Raw genomic sequence first — 22,645 nt, forward strand, 5'->3', positions numbered from 1 at the left:
TTGAGTTTTTTGACAGACATCCAGTGATTTGTAAGTTGTGCCGTGCCGACATTCACAACATGATACCGTGCTTAGGTTAGCTCTGCCGTGCAGAATATGTAAATGCAGGTCAGGGGGGAAATAGTTGTCAACAGATTTTCCTTCTAATTTCAATTAGAACAATTACACATTTGGAGTATTTTCTATTTTAATTCAAATGAGTCGGTAATTAAAACACTCTCAGATGAAATGTCGCTTGAAGTTCGTGTTCCTCACGTGCAACGTTGAACTGATCACAACAGCTTTTGTATTCGCAATAACAAAAGGGATCTTTTTACGTAACAAGTAACAGAATTACAGCACAGAAAACGGAACCTGATAACGACTTTAAAAAACGCATGTACGCAATAATTTTGCCTTTTCAAGTTCCTAAACTTTATTGCACAGCAGAGTTGGTGCTATATATAAAGCAGGCCCCGTTTAATTGCTGTGTCTAATGCGCCTTCACTGTGCTCGTAATTCCGCTACCCTCAAACCCTGCATATACCGAGACTCCATCTCCAGCAAAGGATATCAGTTCCAGACCTTTTAAAAGTTCCCTCAAAGGTGTCCCCTCTTCCTACAGTCTTGTAAAATATTAGACCAATTACACATATGATACTCTTTAAATATTTCATGTAAATGTTAAATATTTAAAGGGTCTTTTTTTTAATTAGAATCCCACCTTGGGGTGAAACTGGAGTAAAATAAGCAAAACATTTACACGGAGAAAATCCCCAAAAATCCATACGCATGAGTCAGCAACCTCCTTCTTTTCTGTACTGCGTTACACTACCCACGTTGTGATCCACCAACCCCCCTGTCTACAAAACCCCGGATCAGAGGCGTGCGCGATCATATCTAGCAGCTTAACAGCCGCTACTGCTGATGATTTCTAATGCTCCGACTATAAATACTACAACGCAAAAAAATATATTTATACGCCCCCCCCCCCACCACCGCCGCCACCCCACCAAAAAAAATGAAACTAAAACACTCGCAGCCTTCCTTATTCATAGAGGACTAAGGCAAGAACGGAGGAAGAACGACAACGCATTTGCAAAACAAATCCCCCTTTAAATCACCGCGGCCTCGGCCTCATTCTCCCCGCTGAAAAATACAAATCTAAATTCAGACAGACATCTGCGCGTGGCGTGAACTTAAAACAAATCTTAATAAACACATATATTTGATATTATAGCCCGCGCTCTGAATTTAAATGCAGTATAAATATTGCATTTTTTACGGCCCGGGACTCTGCCGGATAATGTACCGCTAGATGTATATTGGTCGGGTAATTATCGACGATGCCGTGTTAAAATCGTCCATCAGACGCCGGCCTCGCTTAATAAATCATTACCGATTCGCCAGCTCTCATTAGATTAAAATTAAACTGATACATCTTTTTTTCCCCGTGTCTCCGCCATCTGCTAGCGGTAATTGAGAACAAATGCGGCGATTAGAGATATGACAGAGGAGAGACGAAAGTCTCAAGCCGAACATTAGCGAGGCCCGTTAGAGCCTCCACTACATAATAAAGCTGGAAGCAGACACAACTAACGATTTCCCCAACACTGCCGGCCGGCCGGGCGGGCGGGCGTGCGGGCAGGCGAGAGAGCCGACCGCAAGCGCCACGGTCCTGGGTGGCGCGTGCCCTCTTTATTCCGCGCGATAAAAACCAACAACAGCGTTAACAAGCGCACGTGTGCCACTTTACGCACTTTGCCACGCAGGCTGCCGCCCGATGGATGTGGATGCGGCCGGTATGGAAACGTATGCCGCCGCATGTTATTGGGAAGGAATTAATTTTTCAGGATTTGTTGCTGTTGAAATGAACATACTGTGCGTATCGATATAAATTGAAGAAGTGCCTGGCAACACTGGTCCACTGTCAAAGTTGACCATCATGCACACAATCATATTTGTGTAATTTGAAAAATGTTTTAGAAGTAGTGAGCGAAACAAATGTGGAGTCTTTGGGGGGGGGGAAATATTGGCGTGCTGGGTTTACTTTGACTGTGCCATTACGTTCACGTTAATTTTCATATCTTCTACGTGAGTATCACGTCAGTATCACGATGCAGAGAGAGCGACCACGCTTTTACGCAAACTGATACACAACAAAAGTGTACAAACTCGCTTGCATTCGTGCAGTTTGCAACTGCAATCGCATCGTCTCTCGCCTCGACGGCGCGAAACAAGCACGTCGGTTGCGCAACTCGTCCGTCAACATTTCCCCAGAAGTGCTACTCACGTATGAGGATACATCAGTTCATGCCAACGGAGTAAATTTTGACCCAATGCTGGAGCAAGCGGTCGACCTCCTCCTTCCAGAGAGAAATTTAACGTCCCTCTTAAAAAAAAAGTGAACGCCGCACATCGCACGGAAGTCCAGCGAGGCCTCATCTGAGCGGCCGGCACCGCCAGAAACGGCAATTAACAAGCAAACTACAGAGATCATAATTAAAAGAGCACACAGGGAAGAAGGGTGCGGGAGTGCCTGTACGAATCCAATTATGCCGAAACCTCACAGCGGGGAAGATAATGGCTTCAGGACAATTGTCCACAACAAACACGGGCCATTCAATAATTACCTTTTTATTATTCTCGCGGTGCAATAGTCTTAGGCCTACACGCATCAATACAGGTATGTAAACATACAAAGACAAACACCCCCCCCCCCCCCATACAGCTATTCTCGACTGTTGGGAGCAAGTGCTGTTAGCGAGCACCTATTAAGGCTGCCAATACGCACAAGAAGTTGCGTGTTGCCAGCACCACGACCGGCTTGCCTTTGTTTTCCCATTGGTGATGTTTGTACACTGCACCAGGTACTCATTTTAGGCCGAGTCGACCTAGGTGAGGCCCAGGACCGGTTGAGATATTCCCCACACCGATATTATCCGTAAAGTGGGAATTGAACTCGGATCACTGGGTTCGTAGCGCAGTGCGCTAACCCCTAAGCTACTGCTCCCCAAATGCATAAACATACACACACACTCACACAAAATAGCTCCTCCATGCATTGCCGTGCTAATGAACATTCAACATCAGTACATACAGCCAAATGAGCCATTCTTCACTTAGCAACCGGCACAATCGTTACGAGTCAATGACGAATAACGCTCCACTCAATCAGGCCGCTTCACAACTCCGGGAGGCACATGCGGTGCGTGATGTTTCGCTCCTCCTTACCTCGGCGCGCTCCTAAAGGCTCCGTAAACTCGCAATGATGCGCCGGCGAGTGTCGCGGATTTCAGCCCTTCTCCCACACTGTACAAGAGGTCAAAAAATGCGGGGAATTTTTGTAGGGCCATAAAATTACATGGAGAGAAAGTGTCCAAAACCACATGCAGCTATGCGGGACTACGGTTTTTTATTTTATTTATTTCTGCTATGTGCAAGATTATAGATTTCGTTATTCAATTTGTGTTTGTTTTAAGGCACGCATTTTATGCAGACATTTGCAAAACTTTGTTTTCATAAGCCCATCCTATTTTGTTGTACTATCACAGGTTGCTTTTTCGAAAACACTCTTAAGTTTTGGGTTCTCATATAATTCATTGTTAGAGAGTGGTGGCGCAGTTTGTTAAAAAAAAACCTCCAATAAGCACGGTTGGATACGTACGGTGCGAAAGAAGTTAAACATACATACACAAATACAAAACCCATTTCTCGCCATCAAACAAAGATGGTCACCGCATCACACACTTTCAGATGCACTACTGCGGCCGTCTGGAACGCTCTTCCTTCCGATATTAGGAAGCCACTGGAACTGTGCACTTTTAAATCTAGATTGAAAGCTCATTTATTTGAAACTGCTTTTTTGTGTTTAGGTTGTTGTTCTTCCACCGCACTTTCAATTCGCACGGGTTGGATATGTATGGTCCGATAGAAGTTCAACATACTTATACGACGAATCCAACAAACCGGGTTCAATTCCTGGCCACAGCTGTCATCTGTGACGAGCGATATCTGAACTAGTGTTAGCTGCCCTCCACCCACCACCCTTCACTGACCAGCTCGTAAAAAAGTATGGTCAAACAACCCCCATGATCGGCGTGACACCTTCATCCAGCTGTGGATTAACACGGGGCCGTAAATAATGCCCGCTATCATTATTCGGCATTGGCATTGAGAAACAACGTGACACACACACATTCCGAAAGACTCACCAGAGATAATGGCACTGTAAGCCATCTCAAGGACCGAAATGTTTCCACTCATGCCACAAATTGGGCCAACATGTGCTTTGTGCACGTGCGTGGTGAGGGGGGGGTGTTTTGGGGTTTTTTTTGCGTTATTCACAAAACTGTCAACTTTATTTTACAACTGAGCCTGTAGAGATTAGCACCCCTCATTGTTGAGGCAAGTAAAATCGCGGGTCGGTCTTCCCACTGCCGGGGCGCTAATCTTCAGGGATTTTTTGCGGCAAAAATCTATTCGAGAATCGCGAAAACCCCGGCAAGCGGCACGCGGCAGGCGGCAAGAGGCAGGAGGCGACTTCCCCTCTCGCACAAATCCGCGCTGCTTCGTACGCGCGGAATTGTGCGAGCGAGCTGGGACGCCAGCCCAGCGGCATCGCGAGACTGCCATCTCCTGGGTGGAGGGCAACGCTCTTTACTACGTTTGTCCGAAAAGGAACCACCTTCCTTCATGTCCGTTGGTCTGGCAACGTTCCCCCCCCCCCGCGTTAATAACGATGAAGGCAACCACCGCACCAAGGGGTGGTTGCTCCTTCTCTCCTGCTGCTTGTTTGCTGACCCCCCCCCCTCCCTCCCCGTTATCTGCAAATACCCATAAGCCCTTGTCATCCGCACCTCCAATGTTCCAAGTCCAGGTTCCAGACTTTCACCTTTTTCTCCTGACCCGGAGGGGTCAGCGCCCGCGGCCAGACGAAGCCCCCCACTTCGAAACGCACCGCAAACAATAGACTAGCTTCTAAGCCCAACTAATCGGGTAATAGAGGGGAATATTTTTAGTTTGACCTGGCAACAACGCCGTGTTTGAATTATGAGCGTCCTCAGTTGCGTGTGCTCCTGCAAGGGGCTCTCGCAGTAACAGAAGTGTACCTTGGTGCACGCGCGCACGCGTGTGTGTGTGTGTGTGTACGTGTTGTAACGTGTATAACGTGTGGTCCCTCAAAGGCATTGGAAAGTCCTCTCTGGTCCTCAAGTAAGGAAAAGGTTGCTCCACCCCTGCTTCAAGTTCACGAGGAAGCAGACGAGACCGCCGGCTTAACGTCTCCTCTGAGGACGAAGAGGAAGCAATGCTAGTCCGGCAACACATTAACAAGGGGGGCCAGAGGTAATGCATCCAATCGGCGGATGTGCCCCCCACCTCCCACCAGCGAGGAAGCCAATCCAATGGCAAAGAGAGGGGGGAAAAAAAAACTCGATCGCGACAGTGCGATAATTTTTGCTGTGAGAACGAGGATATTTATGCTGGCGCCAATCTGCTGGGACACATATGTCTCGTTAACAGATCTTTTTTTTTTCAGTGACCATTACAAGGGAACTCTTGATTTTTTTGAGGATTGGTTCAGGCCAGGGGTTTTATGAAGCTATACTGGGATTGCAGCCATGGTACCGGGGATTAACGGCCCTGATCTTAAACGGAGGAGTGCCATGAGGCCCCTTTAATGTCCAGTGGTAGACAAGGAGTTTGCTGTATTTAGCACTACTGCGTTCGGCTGCAATCCAGCGCTTCGGAAGCGAGGGTTGATTGGTGTCAGGCAGATTTGCGAAACTCCAAAAACCCGCCTGGGCTGTGCGGCCCACCAGGGTGTAAGGCAGCCCACCGCACAACAAATGGGTTTGTACTCCCATCTGTGTGGAATTCTGAGTGTCACCCCCTCCTATGTGTGTGTTGGTTTCCTCCAGGTGCTGCAGTATCCTCCTCCACACAAACACGATTATACAACGGAAATGGCCAAAATGTGGCTGGGCTGCTCAGAAGTCAGAGCACTACGTTGGCATCGCTGAAGTCCTGGATTAAAAATCTGGGTAATTCCCAAACTTAATTATTAAGTGTCACCAATAACTGCACAAAAAAAGCGGAGAAACAACTTTGGTTTATCACTAAATGTACTAAAATTCCCACTCGGCAAGACAAAACATAAAAACATGTTAGGTGACTCGCCATCTAACAAACATCTGTATATCAGTGCCCAGAGTCGATCATCGGTCACATGAAAATATCTCTGCAGTTTTGTTGTACCAACTTCCACAGGTCATGCTCTAGCACGGGGTGCTACACTGCTATGCCAGCGTTTCGAATGAAAATCATTTCATCACGTGACATGATACCGATAGTACAGCGAGAATAAAATTGACAGAGACGTAAGACAAAAACAAAAAAAAGAATTGGCCAAACATCCCAATGTACGACCATTCTAAAATAAGTATTCAGACTGAGTGAGGCTTCCTGGATAAATGGCATTACAATTGAAGCTTTAAAAGGACAACCATTGGGAGCAAGGCCAGGTGTGCTTATATCCGAATTGTGCTTAGATCGGAAGTCGCCCTTCGCCTTCATGCCACCAGAATAATGTAAAGATGTGTTGCTTATACCAGAACTGTGCTAATACATGATGTACTTAAATCCCACTTCGACCGTATTGTTGACGTCCGGCCTGGCAGGTCACCGGTAGAGTAAGCGGCTCACAAGGTGAAGGTAACGTGTCAAACTGAAGGTAACGTGTTAAACTGAAGGCAGCAAGTTTAAATCCTTGTCGGCGGCTTGACTCAGCCCACCGTCCCTTTGGGGTCGATAAAATATGCACCACATTGCGGGTTAATCGGCAGCGGTTGTCCTACGGGTAGGCACGTCTCCAGATATAACGACGTGGAATTGAATCCTCACCACTGGCTCGAGACTTTAAACAGGAGATGAGCACCACTACAATGTTCATTTGAGCAAGAAATCTCCTTTGACTTTGACACGGCAGAGCAATGCTACAGCCTTCAGTTTTCCCGAGAACCACACCAGGGTATTGGGTCCGGCAGTGACACAGAGGGGAACGCAACCCCCTAAATGTGGCAATTTCAATTCCCCACAGCAGAACTGATTTGGTTTCTCATCTCGATACCGTCCGGGCTCGCCCCTTGCTTAGCTTCCGAAGCGTAACGAGATCAGGCTCGACGGTGGCGTGGCCGCGCAAATAACGTAACGGCGAATAACAAATATAAGCTGCAACAGCCGCATTTTGTTGTATGGCACCATTGAGGGGGGAGGAAAAAAAAGCATTGTTATTGAGTTACCCTTCCATAATAACGTGAGTTGATAAGTCACTTGTCGTTTGCTGTTGGCTTTGAGCAGTAATCCGGTGACATTTATCGGGGGTTTTTTTTTTTGGAAAGGGATCAAGGAGAGCCCGTTTTTTGGCTAAATAGCTCGAGCACAAACACTTATATTCCTAAGCAACTATCTCCGTGAGTGGCAGGGTGGCTTAGGGGTTGCGTGCTTCCCCTTGCAAGCCAAGGGGTTGATGGTTTAAAAACTCAATCACCGAAGACGTTTGCGCGGGGAGGGGAAAAATAAAATCACGCTGATAAAGACGACTGCACCTGCACGTCGTCGCACACAGTAGCTTCGTCTTTACACGGGGGCTGGAAACATTTCCCTTACCGAGGACCGAACAGGTCTGTCAAATAAAGACCTTTGGCGGAAATCCAGATATTTCGCACCACCGATTCGCACGGTTGGCTACCTATGGTGCGAAGGAACTTCAACATACGTAGGGAAAGACAAAGATCCCCCGTGTAGCCTTAACTGGACCGTTGGGGCAAGTGCTGTTAGTGAGTAGCACCTATGAAGGCCGGCACGGGGCAGGTGCCCAGCACCGCGCCCGGCCGCCTTTGTCTTCCCAGTGGTGATGCTTACGCACTGCACCAGCTACTCATTTGGCCGTGAGCGGGAATCGAACTCGGGTCGCCGGCTTTGTAGCGCAGCGCCCTCACCACTACACTACCGCTCGCCCCATACATACATTCACACACACACACGCACACCTTGGCATCATCCAATAATAATGCAAAACATTACGTGCGCGTTGACCGAGTATAGACAGGCCATTGCAGCGACAAGACATGACGAAGCGCTAATATTGCACCGCACAGCCAGGTCAATAATGTTGCCCCCTCGTACGCGTTGAGTGCGACTTAAGACGCTCGCAGTGATGGATGGACAGATTTCGTTTGGGCCTTTTCTAAGTGGTAGCCGACGCGTGGCCATGGGGCCTTGTGAAATTAAGTCGAGGGTCAGGTACGTCTCATGGGCTGTAAGGTTCCCCCCGCCGTCGCTGCCTTAAAGAAACGAACTACGAATATTGAGCAGCGGGACGACCCAATGCTTGAGAAGCACTTGAAAACCGCAAAGAAGAATCACGTTGCACCAACAGCTGCTTACATGCTACTTAGTAAATAAATGGGCGGCTGCTCCATAAATCGGAGGCTGGAACTCGAATGGATTGGCGAGATAGGCAATGACGCAGCGTGGAGTCCACTCCGATAATTTGTACCCCGTGACTGATTTACGCTGCACTTCCCCAGCAGTGAGCTTTGAGTGCCCGTGTAACATGCCCCAAAGAGCAATGTTTACATCAACAGCAGAGCGTGTTACGGACATGTAGCTCCCAGATTTTCTATTGCTATTTTATTCAGGCACATCAAAAAGGGAATGTTAATGTAAAGATGTTTGTCTTTCGCAGCGGAATTATATCTAGTGTGTGTGTGGTTTTTTTTTTCCCACTCTAAACCTCAATGCCTGGGGTAACTTTACTGTAAGGGTTGGGCAACGTTTTCAGGACGGGCTTTGACAGCATGAATAGAGATGAGTCGATAAGAAAGTGTATAAATAAAATAAATAAATAACAATGGGAAGAAAAATGACAGCTTGCTTTCCCTAAAAAGACATTCCAAGCAGCATGCCAAACCTGTCACTCTCATGTCAGCGACGATAGATGTTGGGTTTGTTTGGCTTGTTGGTGAGGTTTCTTGTGCAGAGCTCTACAATGGTACCAGCCGGCTACATTAGGTAGCTTTCTTTTGCGAACAAGATCTTAATTCACGGAGCAAAACCCATTAAAACCAACGCTCACCCAACGCGGGAGTGTGGCCTCCTGCGCCTACAGAACTCCGCGGTGCGTACATGTGCATGCACACTCAGGCGTGCCCATCCGCCAACGCGTGTTTGTAAGTGCACATGCGTGCGTGCGTGCGTGCGCGCGTGTGTGCCTGAGCGTTGCAGGTACCAATTCCAATTATAGCAATTTCATCTCGCTGTACAGCAGGACATCCAAATAGGAAAGACGGGCAGTCGAGTGGGGGGGGGGGGGGGGGCGGGCAGGGGAAGGGGGGGACAAGGTTGAAGCAGGAAAAAAAGGTGTCACATTTTATTCTGCATTACTTTTCAGGGGCCATTGCTTATGCACTCGACATGCTATGCCCTAGAGCAGATAAGCCTGGTCCAGGCATGTTTGGCTGAAAATTAATGCATACTGTGATGAGAAGGGCGAAAGCACTGAATATGGAACAATGGTATTGCCTCTGACTTTGCCGATCAGGATTCCGCACGCGCGACCATGCCGGATCAACGATGCTAAAAATATATATACATTACACGTGCAAAATATACGAAAAGTCAATACTACGTGGTATTAAAAAGACAGGTGATGGTAATACATGTGTTTGTCAGCCATTAATTATTTCTTTATTTTGATGACAGAGGACTAAAAGCATGGAGGAATTCTTCTTTCTCTGCATTCATATTAGCCGTCTGCAGCCGGTACAGGATGCATATTAAAAAAAAAATGTCAAACGAAGTGACAGATTGCAGTAACAACAACAATAAAGCTGCTTAACGCCAATTCCAAATACATTTTTTGGGAGAAACATTATATATCACCGCAACACCAGCGGCGATCCACCGAGCCAGCAGCCACAGCTCCAGCCGGCTAGCTCTGCCGTGTGACAATCACAAGGAGGGTGAAAAAAAAGGGGTAAGGACCATCAAACCTTGAAACCCAGGAGAGAAATAGCAGTGTAATAGACAATGAGGAGCTCATTTGCTGGAGCCGAATAGCTTTGATCAAGGCCAGGCGGAAAAACTAAGGACTTTGATAGCATCCCTTCACTCAGACGTCTCTTCCAATAACGGCAATACCCCCGAACGCATCGATTCCAGCCAAGAAGCGACATGCATCAATTAGACTGTGACAGCCGCCCTGGCAATAGCGGGCAGCATGTCGACAAAGACTCCAGAAAAGGCAAGGGATGGAAACCGGGCTTTGGAAATAGGCCTAAATTGCCTAATTAGTGATGGAAAATGAAAACAACACATAGGATTTGGCAGGAGACGCTCTGATGTTATTGCGGCGAGGCTCTTGCCGAGAGGAGTCACGGCCGGGGCCGATGCGTAGACGGATGGCTCCCCCTACAGCACCGCTCAGGCAAGCGCTCAAACTCACTCGATTTGTCACTTGCGCTCGCTCGCTCGCTCGCCGTGGCACGTTGTACATTGCCCCCGCAGCAAGTTTAAAACCGCCGCGAATTTGGCGACTCAAAACGACTTCGCTCGCCACCGCCGTGCGAACACACCGTGGCAGGAATGAGTGATGTTTACCGGTGCGCCGTAATGAGAACATTTCGAGGAAGAGCCGTGCAAAAGTCAGAAATTGAGCGGAGGCGAGGGGGGGGGGGGGGCCAAGGACACGAGTTGTAGATGGTCCGGCAAACCAGATTAAAATGATAATCCGGACGACCATCCACGAGTCTGTCGTGCAGGCTCGGCTGATTTAGATCCGAACTGAGACCTCGCCTTTCAATTTTCATGATGCGTTCCCTTACTGTCAGAGGACATTACCTCTTGTTAATGTCAGTGCCGCCGTGGTCACGTTGCGTGCCGGGCAGGGGGTGGGGGCTCTCTTGTGGGCAGTGGAGCGGCGAGGATTCTGTGGATTGTGGGGGGGGGCGGGGGCGAAGGGGTGGAGGGGGGGGGGGGTCGGAGCAACGGAGACGCGGAGAGAACGAGCGAGCGGCGCACGCTGAGATAGAGACCACATCCCCGGGATCCGCGGGCGATTCTGCCGCTTTCGCTGGAGGATGCTCGCCCGGCCTCCCCTGACAAACTCGAAGCGACAGCGCCAGGATCCGTGCGCGGCGGCGGTTTCCAGAAATTGCGTTTTTCTCCGCCGGCCGCCGTAATCAAATTATGACAGCCGCATCCGCTCGCTTCTCCGAGGTCACCAAGCTGTGTATTTTATTTATTTTTTCTCCACCCCCCCCCCCACCCCCCCCTCGTCGTATCTACCTCCAACCCTTGAATTCTCATTTATTTCATTCATTCTCGGAGCGGCGCATCTATTCCCACGTACGACCTACAAAATACGAGGGGGGGATGGTGGGGGTGATGGAGGGGAAACATGGCCTTTTGAAAATAAATAAATAAACGAGCTTACAAAACGGGATCACGTTGAAGACAGCCCTCATTGACATTGCCAAAGGTCTTCACTTTTCATGTATAACTACGAGAAGGATGCATCGTATTTGTTTGCACTTTACCCTTTTTAATTCATGATTTACCAGTGCTTCAACTTTTCCGCTGCCTGTGGAGATTCTCGTGCTGCCTTTCCAGTCCCCGTGCCTACAACCAGCAAGCGAATAAAAGAGACGCGTCCGACGATTAACATCCGACGTACATAATGTGTTGGGCGTACCGTATATGTTGTCAAAAATAGTAATTCAGTACGATGAAAATACAATTAACAGTAAAACATTTCTCATCTGATGTACTTGTCGAATTTTGTTTTTTATTAATCCAGACCAAACTATACGGCCACTCACAGCTAGAGCACCAGGAACAAAACTGATGCTTACTCTAAAATAGCAATTGGTCACACATATAGGAATAATTATTATTATTATTATTTGCTAGGCTATAATCAAGTAAATGTTAAACCACATGTAAAAATAATAGCCGGTCTCGAATTGACCGGAATCCCTTTTTGCGAGGCCACAGAATCCACGTTCACCACAGAAGCAAAAGCAACGTTCTAATTCGGGGTGGGGAGCTGGGGGGTGGTGGAGGAGCGGGGGAGGGTGGTGAAGGGGAAAGGCCAGGAATCGCATCGCGAACATTTGCCTTAAATTCGTGTGGCGGGTGAGTGGAGGAAGGAAAGCAGGTCATTGGCGATGCACGATGCAAATCCGTCGCCCGCGGCCGACGCGCGTACACCGCCTTGGCCGTCTACTCTCAGCGCCGAGCACGGCCGTGACAGCTCTGGATGGGCCCGCCTGGCCCACGGCAATCTTGACGAAGTAAAGCAAATAATTAATTAATATTTTGAAAAACCCTTTGCGCAAAGATGCTGATGCAACGCCGCAGCGAAGTAGTTCATCCTCGATGTCACTGATGGTGAAAAGCAAAGAAAGCACGCACAAACACCAAACGACGACCAACAAGGCCGTGTCAATAAAAAATGCATACATGTATTTTCAATTTACAATCCAAGCATTATTGCGCGCGAAACTGTCCGCAAACCGCATTAAATGAATATGGCTTCTTGGTTTAGTGTCAAAACATGTTGTACTTTCAGCATTGTTCACGGTTGCCGGCGGTTTATCATGGCTTGAAGTGGTGGACAATCATTGAGTAAATACCGTGATGTGAATAAGGCATGAGGGAAATTATAATTGGAAAAATGCATAATGCAGGCATCCTAACATCGCTTATTCCTGGGACCATCCACAGCAAAGGAACAATGCGATAAAAGTTCATGCCTTAACTCTTTAATTTCCTGAGTAACAGCGCCCTCTTACGGGTGAAGCTGATATGAATCCTTGCAGTCACGAAAGCTTCAAATCTAGGATTAATTAGTTGTACTGTAGTATATAAAAAAAGCAGAAATTACTAAAATGTTAATGCTGTTATCGTACAAGTAGTTTTTTTTTTACATATTTGATGTGATGTAACATAACACATGCAGATTTCTTAAGTTCACAAATATATGTTGGGGCAAGATCAAGATACGCATGAATACATTATGATCCTTTCGAGTAATTTGAAAATGCCCTTTTGTTTTTTCATATTTTAAAGTTATTTTTAATTAATAGCACAAACATTGTATCGCTTAAATCTACACGAGAGAATTTAGTAAAATCCAACCGAGCAAAAAACAAGTTGAATACATCAATTACAAACACCTTGCTATATGAATGCTAAACAATAACAGATTGTTATGAAACGATTTTACCAAATGAATCACGTTTCTAAACACTTGTAAATAAATACCTTACACCAAATGCCAAAAATATAAAATGAAATTATAATGTTGTCCCCAGGCATTAAACGTGAATACTAAGTCATTAATAAACAGACTTAATAAATCTAATTTGTAGCAGTTCTAAATTTTACTAAATACATTTTCAGAGATAACAGATTGCTCAGTGCGCACACCACGATTGGTAGCACACACACACACCACTTTGCCCAACTGATTCTGGGTAAGAAAAACCTATTACACTACATCGTGGACACAATCCGCCAGTATTAATTACTCTCGACTCCCACTTGACAACAGTAGGGCCAATTCCCAAGACTTCACATTGTGCAACTCGTTTCCTGCTGCCCAGACATCATCTGATGTTCTGCCAAGTGTTGGAGAAGGGGATACAAAAAAAAAAGAAATTTAAATGAGTTGGAAGTTCATTCACTGTTTACTTTGGAAATACTGTTCCAGTAAAAAAAGAAAATCCAGAATTCAGGATGGATCCTTTCCCATCGTGTCACGTGCGGTACCGTACATGTACTTCACCGAAACACTCCACGGTCCTTTTCTCTGTTTGATTGTCTTTGTAAACGATAGGAAAGTGAAATGCCATTCAAGGCAATGGACTTTCAGAGCATAATCACCATTAAATTTGCCAGAAAAAAAAAACGGCACACACTTGCATCACTTAATACAATCTATATTTAGCAACAACAAAAAATGCCTAGGCCCACGATGCAGAACGCGTGATAAAACTGAATGCTTACCTAACAGTTTAAAATGCACGGCACCACTCGCCTGTGAACAAAAAAAAAAGCCATTCTCCGGAGCGAAATGCATCATAATTGCCGATCAGGCCGGCGAGACAGAGGTCCTAGCCGGTTAATATTGATGTAGGACGCCCAAGGTTGGTTGTCTGTTTTGATTCGTGCTCGGGCCAAAACGCGCTGCTTTGGACGCCTCCGCTGGGAATTAATGTACATTATGCATTTCACTTCTGACTTAAATGTGCATTCCCTTGTCAGTTTAGCATTACAGCCCAGGCTGGAATAACACTTGGTACTACAGGACTGACCACACCACACATCCCAATAATGGACAGAAATTAAAGTTTAATTGAGTGCGAAGTGCACAGCAACCAAGACGGGGGGTTTTTTTGTTGGGTTTTGTGACAAAATATAAACGTTTAAATGTCAGCCACACTGCAATAGTATCTAGAAATTTCAGATTTAAGGATGTTGACATTATAGTGAACTATTAAATCCATGCAAAGGATTTTTTACGTTTTTTACATAAATTACATTACACAACAAATCCGTGGCTTAACTTTAGCCACAATAGTTGTAAATGCAACAACGGCTTATTACATTTGACCTTTCACATGGGGGGTATTTTTTTCCCCAAAAGTATATTAGTGCGGGTTTCTTTGAGAAATGCACAATAAAAGAACAATGGAAATTCGACTTGCCTGTACTTTGGGCTTGTACAATAAACGTCGCAGGAAATGCAGACCATTTCCTGCTATTGTACTATTGGGATTTTGTCCATGCAAATGCTGACGTATTGAAAAAATAACCGTTGCTATTAAACGACAATACATGTTATACTTCCTTGTTTTTTTACAATGCTTCATGGTCACTTGTAACTTGTGTTGAGGTCACTTACCAGAAATATGAGGGGCATGCAAGCAGTAAACTTGGGGTTTGTCTTCTCATTTAAGCTGCCTTACGGTTAAAACAAGAAACAAAATAATAATTTGCACAAACACTAGCGTTCTTAAGTTCAATGAAATCTGTTGATGTGAATCCGAAAGTACATATATATTTTTGTTTGAAGTTGAAAAACTACTTGTAAAATTTTAGTTACATTTCCACACCACAGCGAATAACACAGACACATAAAAGTGCGTACGTACATTTTTTTAATACGTTTTAAGTCCACAGATGTTGAAATGGTAAAAGACAGTACATTTAGTTACATTAAACAATTACCACATCCACTCCAATTATTTCATGAACCAAAAACATCACCATCATACACTGTTGATTTTAAAAGGATATGGTGTTAATTTGTCTGTCAAAGGTAAGGAGATCTTTCATGCAATAAGGTTTATAAACTAAAATTAATGGTGCATTACAGGTTTTACTATCGGTAACACTAAATGCCATATATTCGGTAAATCAATACTTAAAGTTAAATACAAATTGGTCACTTTTTTGACATTCAGAACATTTACAGACATGTCTTACTGTGAAGTGAATTTCATTAGCCGTGTTGTCGGCATTTGTGGAATGGTTTCCTTACGTCAGAAATTAATGGAAACACAATTGACTACTTTAAAACATAACTTTATATTTTGTTAAGCACATTCACAAATTAATAACCCAGTATGGCAGGTTTAAAAAATATGTCAACAGACTGTACGAGGAATTTAAGTGTTTCTATACGGTATGCTTAAGTGCAAGGGTGTGATTCCAGTTTAAATAGTTAAATTTGCAAGATAAACTATTTTTTTTACAAAGTCTCTTTTAAACCAATGAGCAATCAGTGATAAATCACAGCAGTAAGACAGCAATTGTATTTTTTTAAAGTAATTTACAAGCACTGGTTTGCATTGCTTTAAATAAAGAATTTGAAAAAAGGGTTGACTTGATTTTCATAAAGTGGTTTTCTTTAAAATGTATTTTAATTGTATGCTGAATATGAAAAGAAATATAACACTTCAGTGTGATCGTAACTTCTAACTTAAACGCGATCCTATTTTTTACATTGTTGCCACCAATTATATTCCAATTGTGGGAAAGGAGTCAATCACGTCAAAATAGGTAGAACTTTAGTAACTTCCTACCGACAGCAGTGACATCTCTATAAATAAAGGTCCAACAGGAGACGCCATGGAAACATATCTGCTGACTCCCCTTTTGGTAACTCGGCTAGCTGAGAGCATTCCTTCACCATGTGCACAGCCGATTCCAAAGCCATCCATGATCCGATGAATGTTTAAAAAATATCCCACCAGGTCTGAGCTCAGCCAAGTTACGCTGAAGTTTAATCCTCCGGTATTTTTTTTTAATTAGTTAACGGTGACGACCATAGGTCTATCGCTTAACAAAGGATAATCATGAGAATCTGCTTCAAGCTTAGATGGCTGCTTGGGGTGTTAATCCTGCATTTCTGCGGTGCTGCCTCAGATTTTTATCTGGACATGGGCATTCACTCCTTTGGTCAACTACCACTCATCGCGTTAACATGATGCCTACGTGTGTGCTGTATCATCAACTGTGCACTGCTGAAACCTTCACATCAGCTTAATGATTTAACATGTACAGTTGCGCTGAAGGAACGTTTATAAGCGTAAAGTCACCTTCGTTGGTGAAACACACAATTTTACAATTTGTAACAAAAAATGTGTAAGCTATATAATATTCCAGCTAAGATTTATACACAGCTTACGGTGCTACAATTTTCCTTGCAATCGGGAATTGAGGTAATTGTAACGCTTCAACACGTCACCGTTCAGTAAAGCAGACGATCCACGTGAACATCACAACTGCAGCTCGATTATTCAACTATGCACCGATCATATCATCCTTGCTGAAATCAATCTAAACTGTGGGGAAACCATTACCTCGACCCCTGAACACAATAGCGGTTTATTTATATATATATGAAAATGCTGTCCCGACATTTGCCTTCTGTGATGTTACATGAGAGGAAGGTAAACTTATGCCGGGCATTGGTCTTTACTCCAGTGACTGCAACATCAGCAGCTGCTTGAGCACCTTCGTCTGGCTTGTCTCCCTTATCTCCCCTGCAAGGAACATCTCATCCACCACCGTGTATACCTGCAAGTGGAATAGCGGAAATAAAATTACAAGGGGGAAGTGTACAAGCTCGAATACAATGGGGGTGAGATCTCGCGGGGAAAATAAAGACACAAGGACAATGCTGGAATGGGGATGGGGGGGGGCACTTGGCTGGCTGCTCTTTAGTATCCTATGATTTTCCACATCATCAAAACTCAATAAATGCAGGGACAACACTACTGAACAAGAAACAAAAAACTTTTATGAGTAAATCCCATGGGATATTTTTTCCAATTTTCGTGATATTTTCTAGCCAAAAATTTGTTTTTGGCAACGCGTGTTTTTAATACACTCCAGAGAGTGAAATGTTTATGACCCCCAGAGTGTGTTCGCATGTGAGTATGCACAAAGGGCAGATACAATCATGGTTAGCAGTGGGAAGTGGTATACTTTAAAGCACAATCTCATGCATATGTTTTTACAAAATGTTCATTTTTTTATGTTTTAAAAACGCTGTTATCGTTCACTGAGACAAGAACCAATGTTAAACAATCAGAAACAAAAGAAAAGAACAGTGTGGAACAATTCATAGTACACATACCTTGTAGAAATTGAAAACAAGGTCCAATTCACATACATTATGAAAATATTCATTCAGCACCTGAAATAAAAAGGATCGTGTGAGATTTGCATCTACAACACAATAAAATACGTAGAAAAATGCAAACTGCATATTAATTTGGATTTTTCAGCGTGGCAAAAACAACATACCTCCACAAAATTGTGTATGGCTTCCAAGTAAGCCAAATTGTTGTCATTTACATCCACACATATACAGAAGTAGAGACCAGCATAGCGACGGTAAACAATCTTGAAATTACGAAACTGTTGAAAGACAGAGACAAAGCATTACAAAGTTATGTCCTAGAATAGCTATGCTGTACAATTCAATATGCATGAGCTCATTCACCTAGCTCAAAAAAAAAATCTGCACTGACCAGCATGGTTATAATCGCCAAACATTCCTTCATCCAGCATTGGATTGGCAAACATCTGCAAACTACTTTTTTTAGATTAATATAACGCTCATGTTAATAAACTCCAAAATATGCACAATAAAGTATAAATGTAAAAAAATACGATTTTACAGGTGAAAATTACATAGCTGTTAAATTGTAACAAAAAAAGTTATAATTTTCAAACAGAACTAAATCATTGTAACAGTGGCTCAGGTCACACAGTCCTCTATGAACCCATACAGGAACATCGTCCGTTTAATACAGAGATGAAGTGTTTTGTTGCTGGTCTGTCACCTCAACAAAGTTAGTGTGCTTGGCGTCGCGCACTGTCACCACCGCGTGCACCTCCTCAATCAGCTTCTGCTTTTCGTCATCATCGAACTGCATGTACCACTTTGCCAAGCGCGTCTTGCCTGCTCGGTTCTGAATCAAAATGAAGCGAATCTGTGGAGACAAAAGGGTAATATATGTTCGTTAAGCTCACCGCCAAAAGGGGTTTTCTGGATGATGGTAAAATCTTACATTTCATATACGAGTAAATGCATTCATAAAGTTTATACAAATCTGAGTATTTCCACTACAAAGGGGAGGCCTTATGATTATTGCAAAAATATCTTAAATTATCATTGTTCAATTTTTTTATTTAAAGCTTTCGTGACTGCAGGGATTCATATTCTTGGTTCTTTCGGTAAAGTCACGTAGAAGGGAAACAATAAAATAAAAAATATATATAACACAATACAATTCTCACGACGTTTCGACTGCAACACATGCAATCATCATCAGGTGTGAAAACCACAGCAAGAAATTTTGAAAAAAGTGGCGGTTATTTTTAACGTTAGCACCACGGAGAGCGATTTGACAGTTTGTTCAGATGGACGAGTCCATCTATGTTCGGAAAAGAGGAGGGAGACGAAAATAATGGATGTTCATTAATTCAGACAACTTAACAATGCAATTAGCAATTTTTAGACTTAAAGGTAGACTTTCAGGGGGGTTCTGCATTGGGATTTTTGACCAGTTGATTTTAAAGAGCGTTTATCATCCGAGGGCAAAGTCAGCGTACCTTAAGAAAACCTGACCACTCATACGAGGGAAGATTTTCAACAATGGATGTGCTTGTTAAACTTCCATTTAGGGAAGAGTTTAAAACTGCTATATGGAAAGTTTACAATGACAACCGCGTTATAAAGCGTTGAAACCCCCAAAATTCCTGACACTGGTAGCCATGCAACAATAAGTCCCCCTTGCTATTCTATAGCCACTGTCAGGTCAAGGTTGATGCAACATTCATTTCGATAAATGTACCCGATGCAAAAGTCATGTGAACATACAGTATGCACGTGAACCTGTACAATAATCTAAGCGTACAGAGGATTAGCGCGACCAAAATAATACCTATTAATCAATGGGTCGTTAGTGTATGACTGTCAGCCTTTCAACCTCAGGCAAAATGGTGATTGAAATGAGAAAATTTCGTTTTAGGCAAATTCCAATACAGCTGTAAAAGAAAAATACACTAAAATAACGAACAAAACTAAATGTGTTGGCACTGTTAATGCATTTGAAGGCGCAAATCTCTTAACGACTGTGTAGTCAATCCTTAAACACGTCAGTGGCCCCCCTTATATGAAGAGCCACTGCCCCAAAGCGTCAGCCTATTCGCGTACTTTGGTAGCGGTAACGACTCATGTGGTGCTCTTGAATGTGTACGTGTGTGTGCACCGCTGCAACATAGTCCCTTGACTTGAACAGCAATCTCGCGGTTTATATAGTCGTCGTTTTGGAATTGGCGAAAAACCATTTGAGTACAGCAGGACCGTCCCAGACACTTGAGAAGCAGTCAGGATTCCCTGCATAAACGATGCCGCTACAACAGTATCACGCATCTTAAACCTACAAATGGTAGGTGGTTCACGAGAGCGCATACAATCAACACACTTCTCCCCACATTTAATAACATAAAACAGCCCCCTTTTTTAACTCTTTGCCCTTTTTAAATCCGGTGAAATCTCAAGAAAACCGGCGGTCCCGCCCACGCCTACAGCTTCGGCTGCTTCTCGCTGCCCGTCGTGGCGGCGCCCAGGGCAGCGAAGAAACCAGGAGAGGCAGGCTCCGCCTCGAGGCCTCAACTCGCAAGGCGACAGAGCGCGTGTGGCAAGCACACAACAATCATTGGCGAGAGTCGGACGCCCTCGGTCAAGCGAAGAGGCAAGCGTTTGCAAACATCGTACCATTGTGAAACGTCCTGCGGTCGCTCCAACTTTCAACTTCGCCGAGCGTAAAGTGCCGCCGATTAGCCGCTGTATAACCGGAAGTCCGCGCGCGTGACGGTCGCGTCACTTCCGGTCTTGTGAGGGCGGAGCTGCGGGGTTCCGCGGTCACGTGGCCACCCCGCACCACCCTCGATTCGATTGCTCCGGAGACGACTTCCCGTATCGATTCCATTCCATCGATGGATTATTGCGTTTCCTTCACAATTTTGTGAACCGGGGGCAGTTTTAAAAAAATAAAAAGACGTAACAAAAACAAATATATATCGATGACATTCAAGCCCAATTTATAGAATCACTGCGGGCGAAAGGGGGCGCGAGAATTCGCACATTTATCACGCAATCCTTCACGGTTCTTAGGTTCCTCACCGCACGCCAGATGGCTTTTTGCTTTGCTGTTACAAGCCACGCACGCAAGTCCCAATGTCAACGGGGATGTCGATCGAGCGGGAGACGCCGTGTGAACGACGTGTGAACGGCGTCTCAAATCCACGCTGTGCTCACCGAGGCGTTAAAATGTGCGGCCACAAAGCACCCATTGCAAACATTTTTTTTTTAAAACAACCTGCCTCGGCAGCTTTCCCGCATCCTTTTTAGTTTCTCTCCTGCTTGCGTTGCGATCGAAACGTCGTAGTTTTTCGTTTGTTATTTTTGTTCATTTCTTTTAACCTATCTACGTGACTTTACCGAAAGACCCCACTGAATATAAGGCGCGCGAGTTGTGGAATAGTCACGGCGAGGCACGTGCCCTCTGGTGGACATGTATGGACACAGCAGCCTTTTGAGGAGCGGTATTGCCCGGCCACCGCATGCCCGAGCAGCTTCTGTTCGGCCGGGTAGAGGGGGCGCAAAACGGGCACTGGACGGGCTCGAGAAGAGGCGAGATCGCTGATGCGGTACGGGAGGCTGTGGAGCTGAGTGGACTTGCCGATAACTGGCACCAGCGGCGTCAACATCGGCCTCTGTGGAGGAGGAGGCTCGTGAAGGACGCTGCTGCTGCTGGGGAGTTAGGAGGCAGTCGCCCTCCAGCAACAACGGAGGGCAGAGGAGCGACGCTCACAACAACGAGCCGAACGCCGGGCGGTTAAAATACAGAAAAAAAGTTGGCACAGCAGCTGGTGCATCTGCCAGTCATCTCAGTCAACCCATGGCACCTGGGTCTGTTTCGCTTGACCTGTCAACGAGCTTTCGACACTTTACGTGGCCTCAAAGTGCACCTGGCCTGGCACGGGTGCCGTGAAGACGTCACCGCCACCTCGTGGCGAATGGCGGCTGCTGTTGTTGTTGGGTGAGCGGTAGTGTCGAGGCTAGCGCACTGGAAGAACCAACCCAGTTGAACTATTCCCGCTCACGGCCAACACCAGCGACGATTATCTGAACTTAAGTCTTGAGCCATCGCGAGGTCGACTCCGCCTCAAATGAGTACCTGGAGAGACAAGGGCGGTCGAGGGTGGTGCTGGCCACATATCCACTGGCCTTCATAGGTACTCGCTAATTGAGTTGATCACGGAGTCTCAAATCGAGTTATCATATTGGGCTCGCGGAATTGGGGCTCCATGGTGGGCAGCAGAGGGCAGTGAAGCAAACTCCATCGTTCTACCGTGCTGTCACTTTAACGCCTCCACGTGCATGCATGCACCCCGCATTCGTAAATCGAGGGAATTCCTCTGTTCAGGGATGGTCTCCAGTAAACCCATTCAGCATTTCTAATCATTTAAAACCACACTGAAATGTGACCTATAGGCAGCAGAAACACAATTTACTATTTGCAAAACTGATCTGAATCTGCAATGTTGACTTAAACTTGAAGATACCTCTTTTTTGCAGTCATGCTTGTTGTACAGTCTTGCCCACGATGTCGCTTGTCGTGAAATTGTAACAAATGCAAAACTGATAAAAAAAACGCTTGATTCGTAATTGAATTGTTTCGTCAGATCACGCGAGTACAATGCCGATGTGTGTATTGTACCCTTCACCCAACAGGCAAATAAAGTTACCACGTGAACGAGCACGTTTTTATTGCTACAGCACACCCATACGTTGAAGAGCAATCCACAACGCATACCTTAATTGTAAAACAATATTGAACTTTTTGTTAACATGATTTTATTTGATTCTCGTGCGGAGGAGCGTGTACAATACATTTGCACTGTACTTGCAAGATCCGACCCAAAATTAATGAATGACAATCAATGATTAACATTGGTTGTGAAAGCCTACAAGTTAAATTCAAATAACACTTGTTGCTGTTTTTAACTTCAT

General features: G+C 45.0%; 1 protein-coding gene across 1 annotated transcript; it reads right to left on the reverse strand.

Moving 5' to 3' along the window:
• Nucleotides 1-15,189: 15,189 nt before the first annotated feature.
• Nucleotides 15,190-20,500, reverse strand: AP2S1 (adaptor related protein complex 2 subunit sigma 1). Its single transcript, XM_032962973.2, has 5 exons — nt 20,345-20,500; nt 18,405-18,554; nt 17,863-17,976; nt 17,693-17,752; nt 15,190-17,130 (listed from the first exon to the last, which is right to left on the reverse strand). The coding sequence occupies exons 1-5, from the start codon at nt 20,345-20,347 to the stop codon at nt 17,029-17,031; spliced, it is 429 nt and encodes a 142-aa protein (XP_032818864.1). The 5' UTR covers nt 20,348-20,500; the 3' UTR covers nt 15,190-17,028.
• Between the last annotated feature and the right edge of the window lie 2,145 nt (nt 20,501-22,645).

Source organism: Petromyzon marinus, chromosome 29 (genome assembly GCF_048934315.1).
Source record: "Petromyzon marinus isolate PM22_M1 ecotype Great Lakes invasive population chromosome 29, UKy_Petmar_22M1.pri1.0, whole genome shotgun sequence".
NCBI lineage: Eukaryota > Metazoa > Chordata > Hyperoartia > Petromyzontiformes > Petromyzontidae > Petromyzon > Petromyzon marinus.

Coding starts and splice junctions, on each gene's coding strand:
- AP2S1 (XM_032962973.2), bottom strand. Junction 17,977..18,404: donor AGCACACTAACTTTGTTGAG/GTGACAGACCAG, acceptor GTCTTTCAACAG/TTTCGTAATTTCAAGATTGT. Junction 17,753..17,862: donor CCATACACAATTTTGTGGAG/GTATGTTGTTTT, acceptor TTTTTATTTCAG/GTGCTGAATGAATATTTTCA.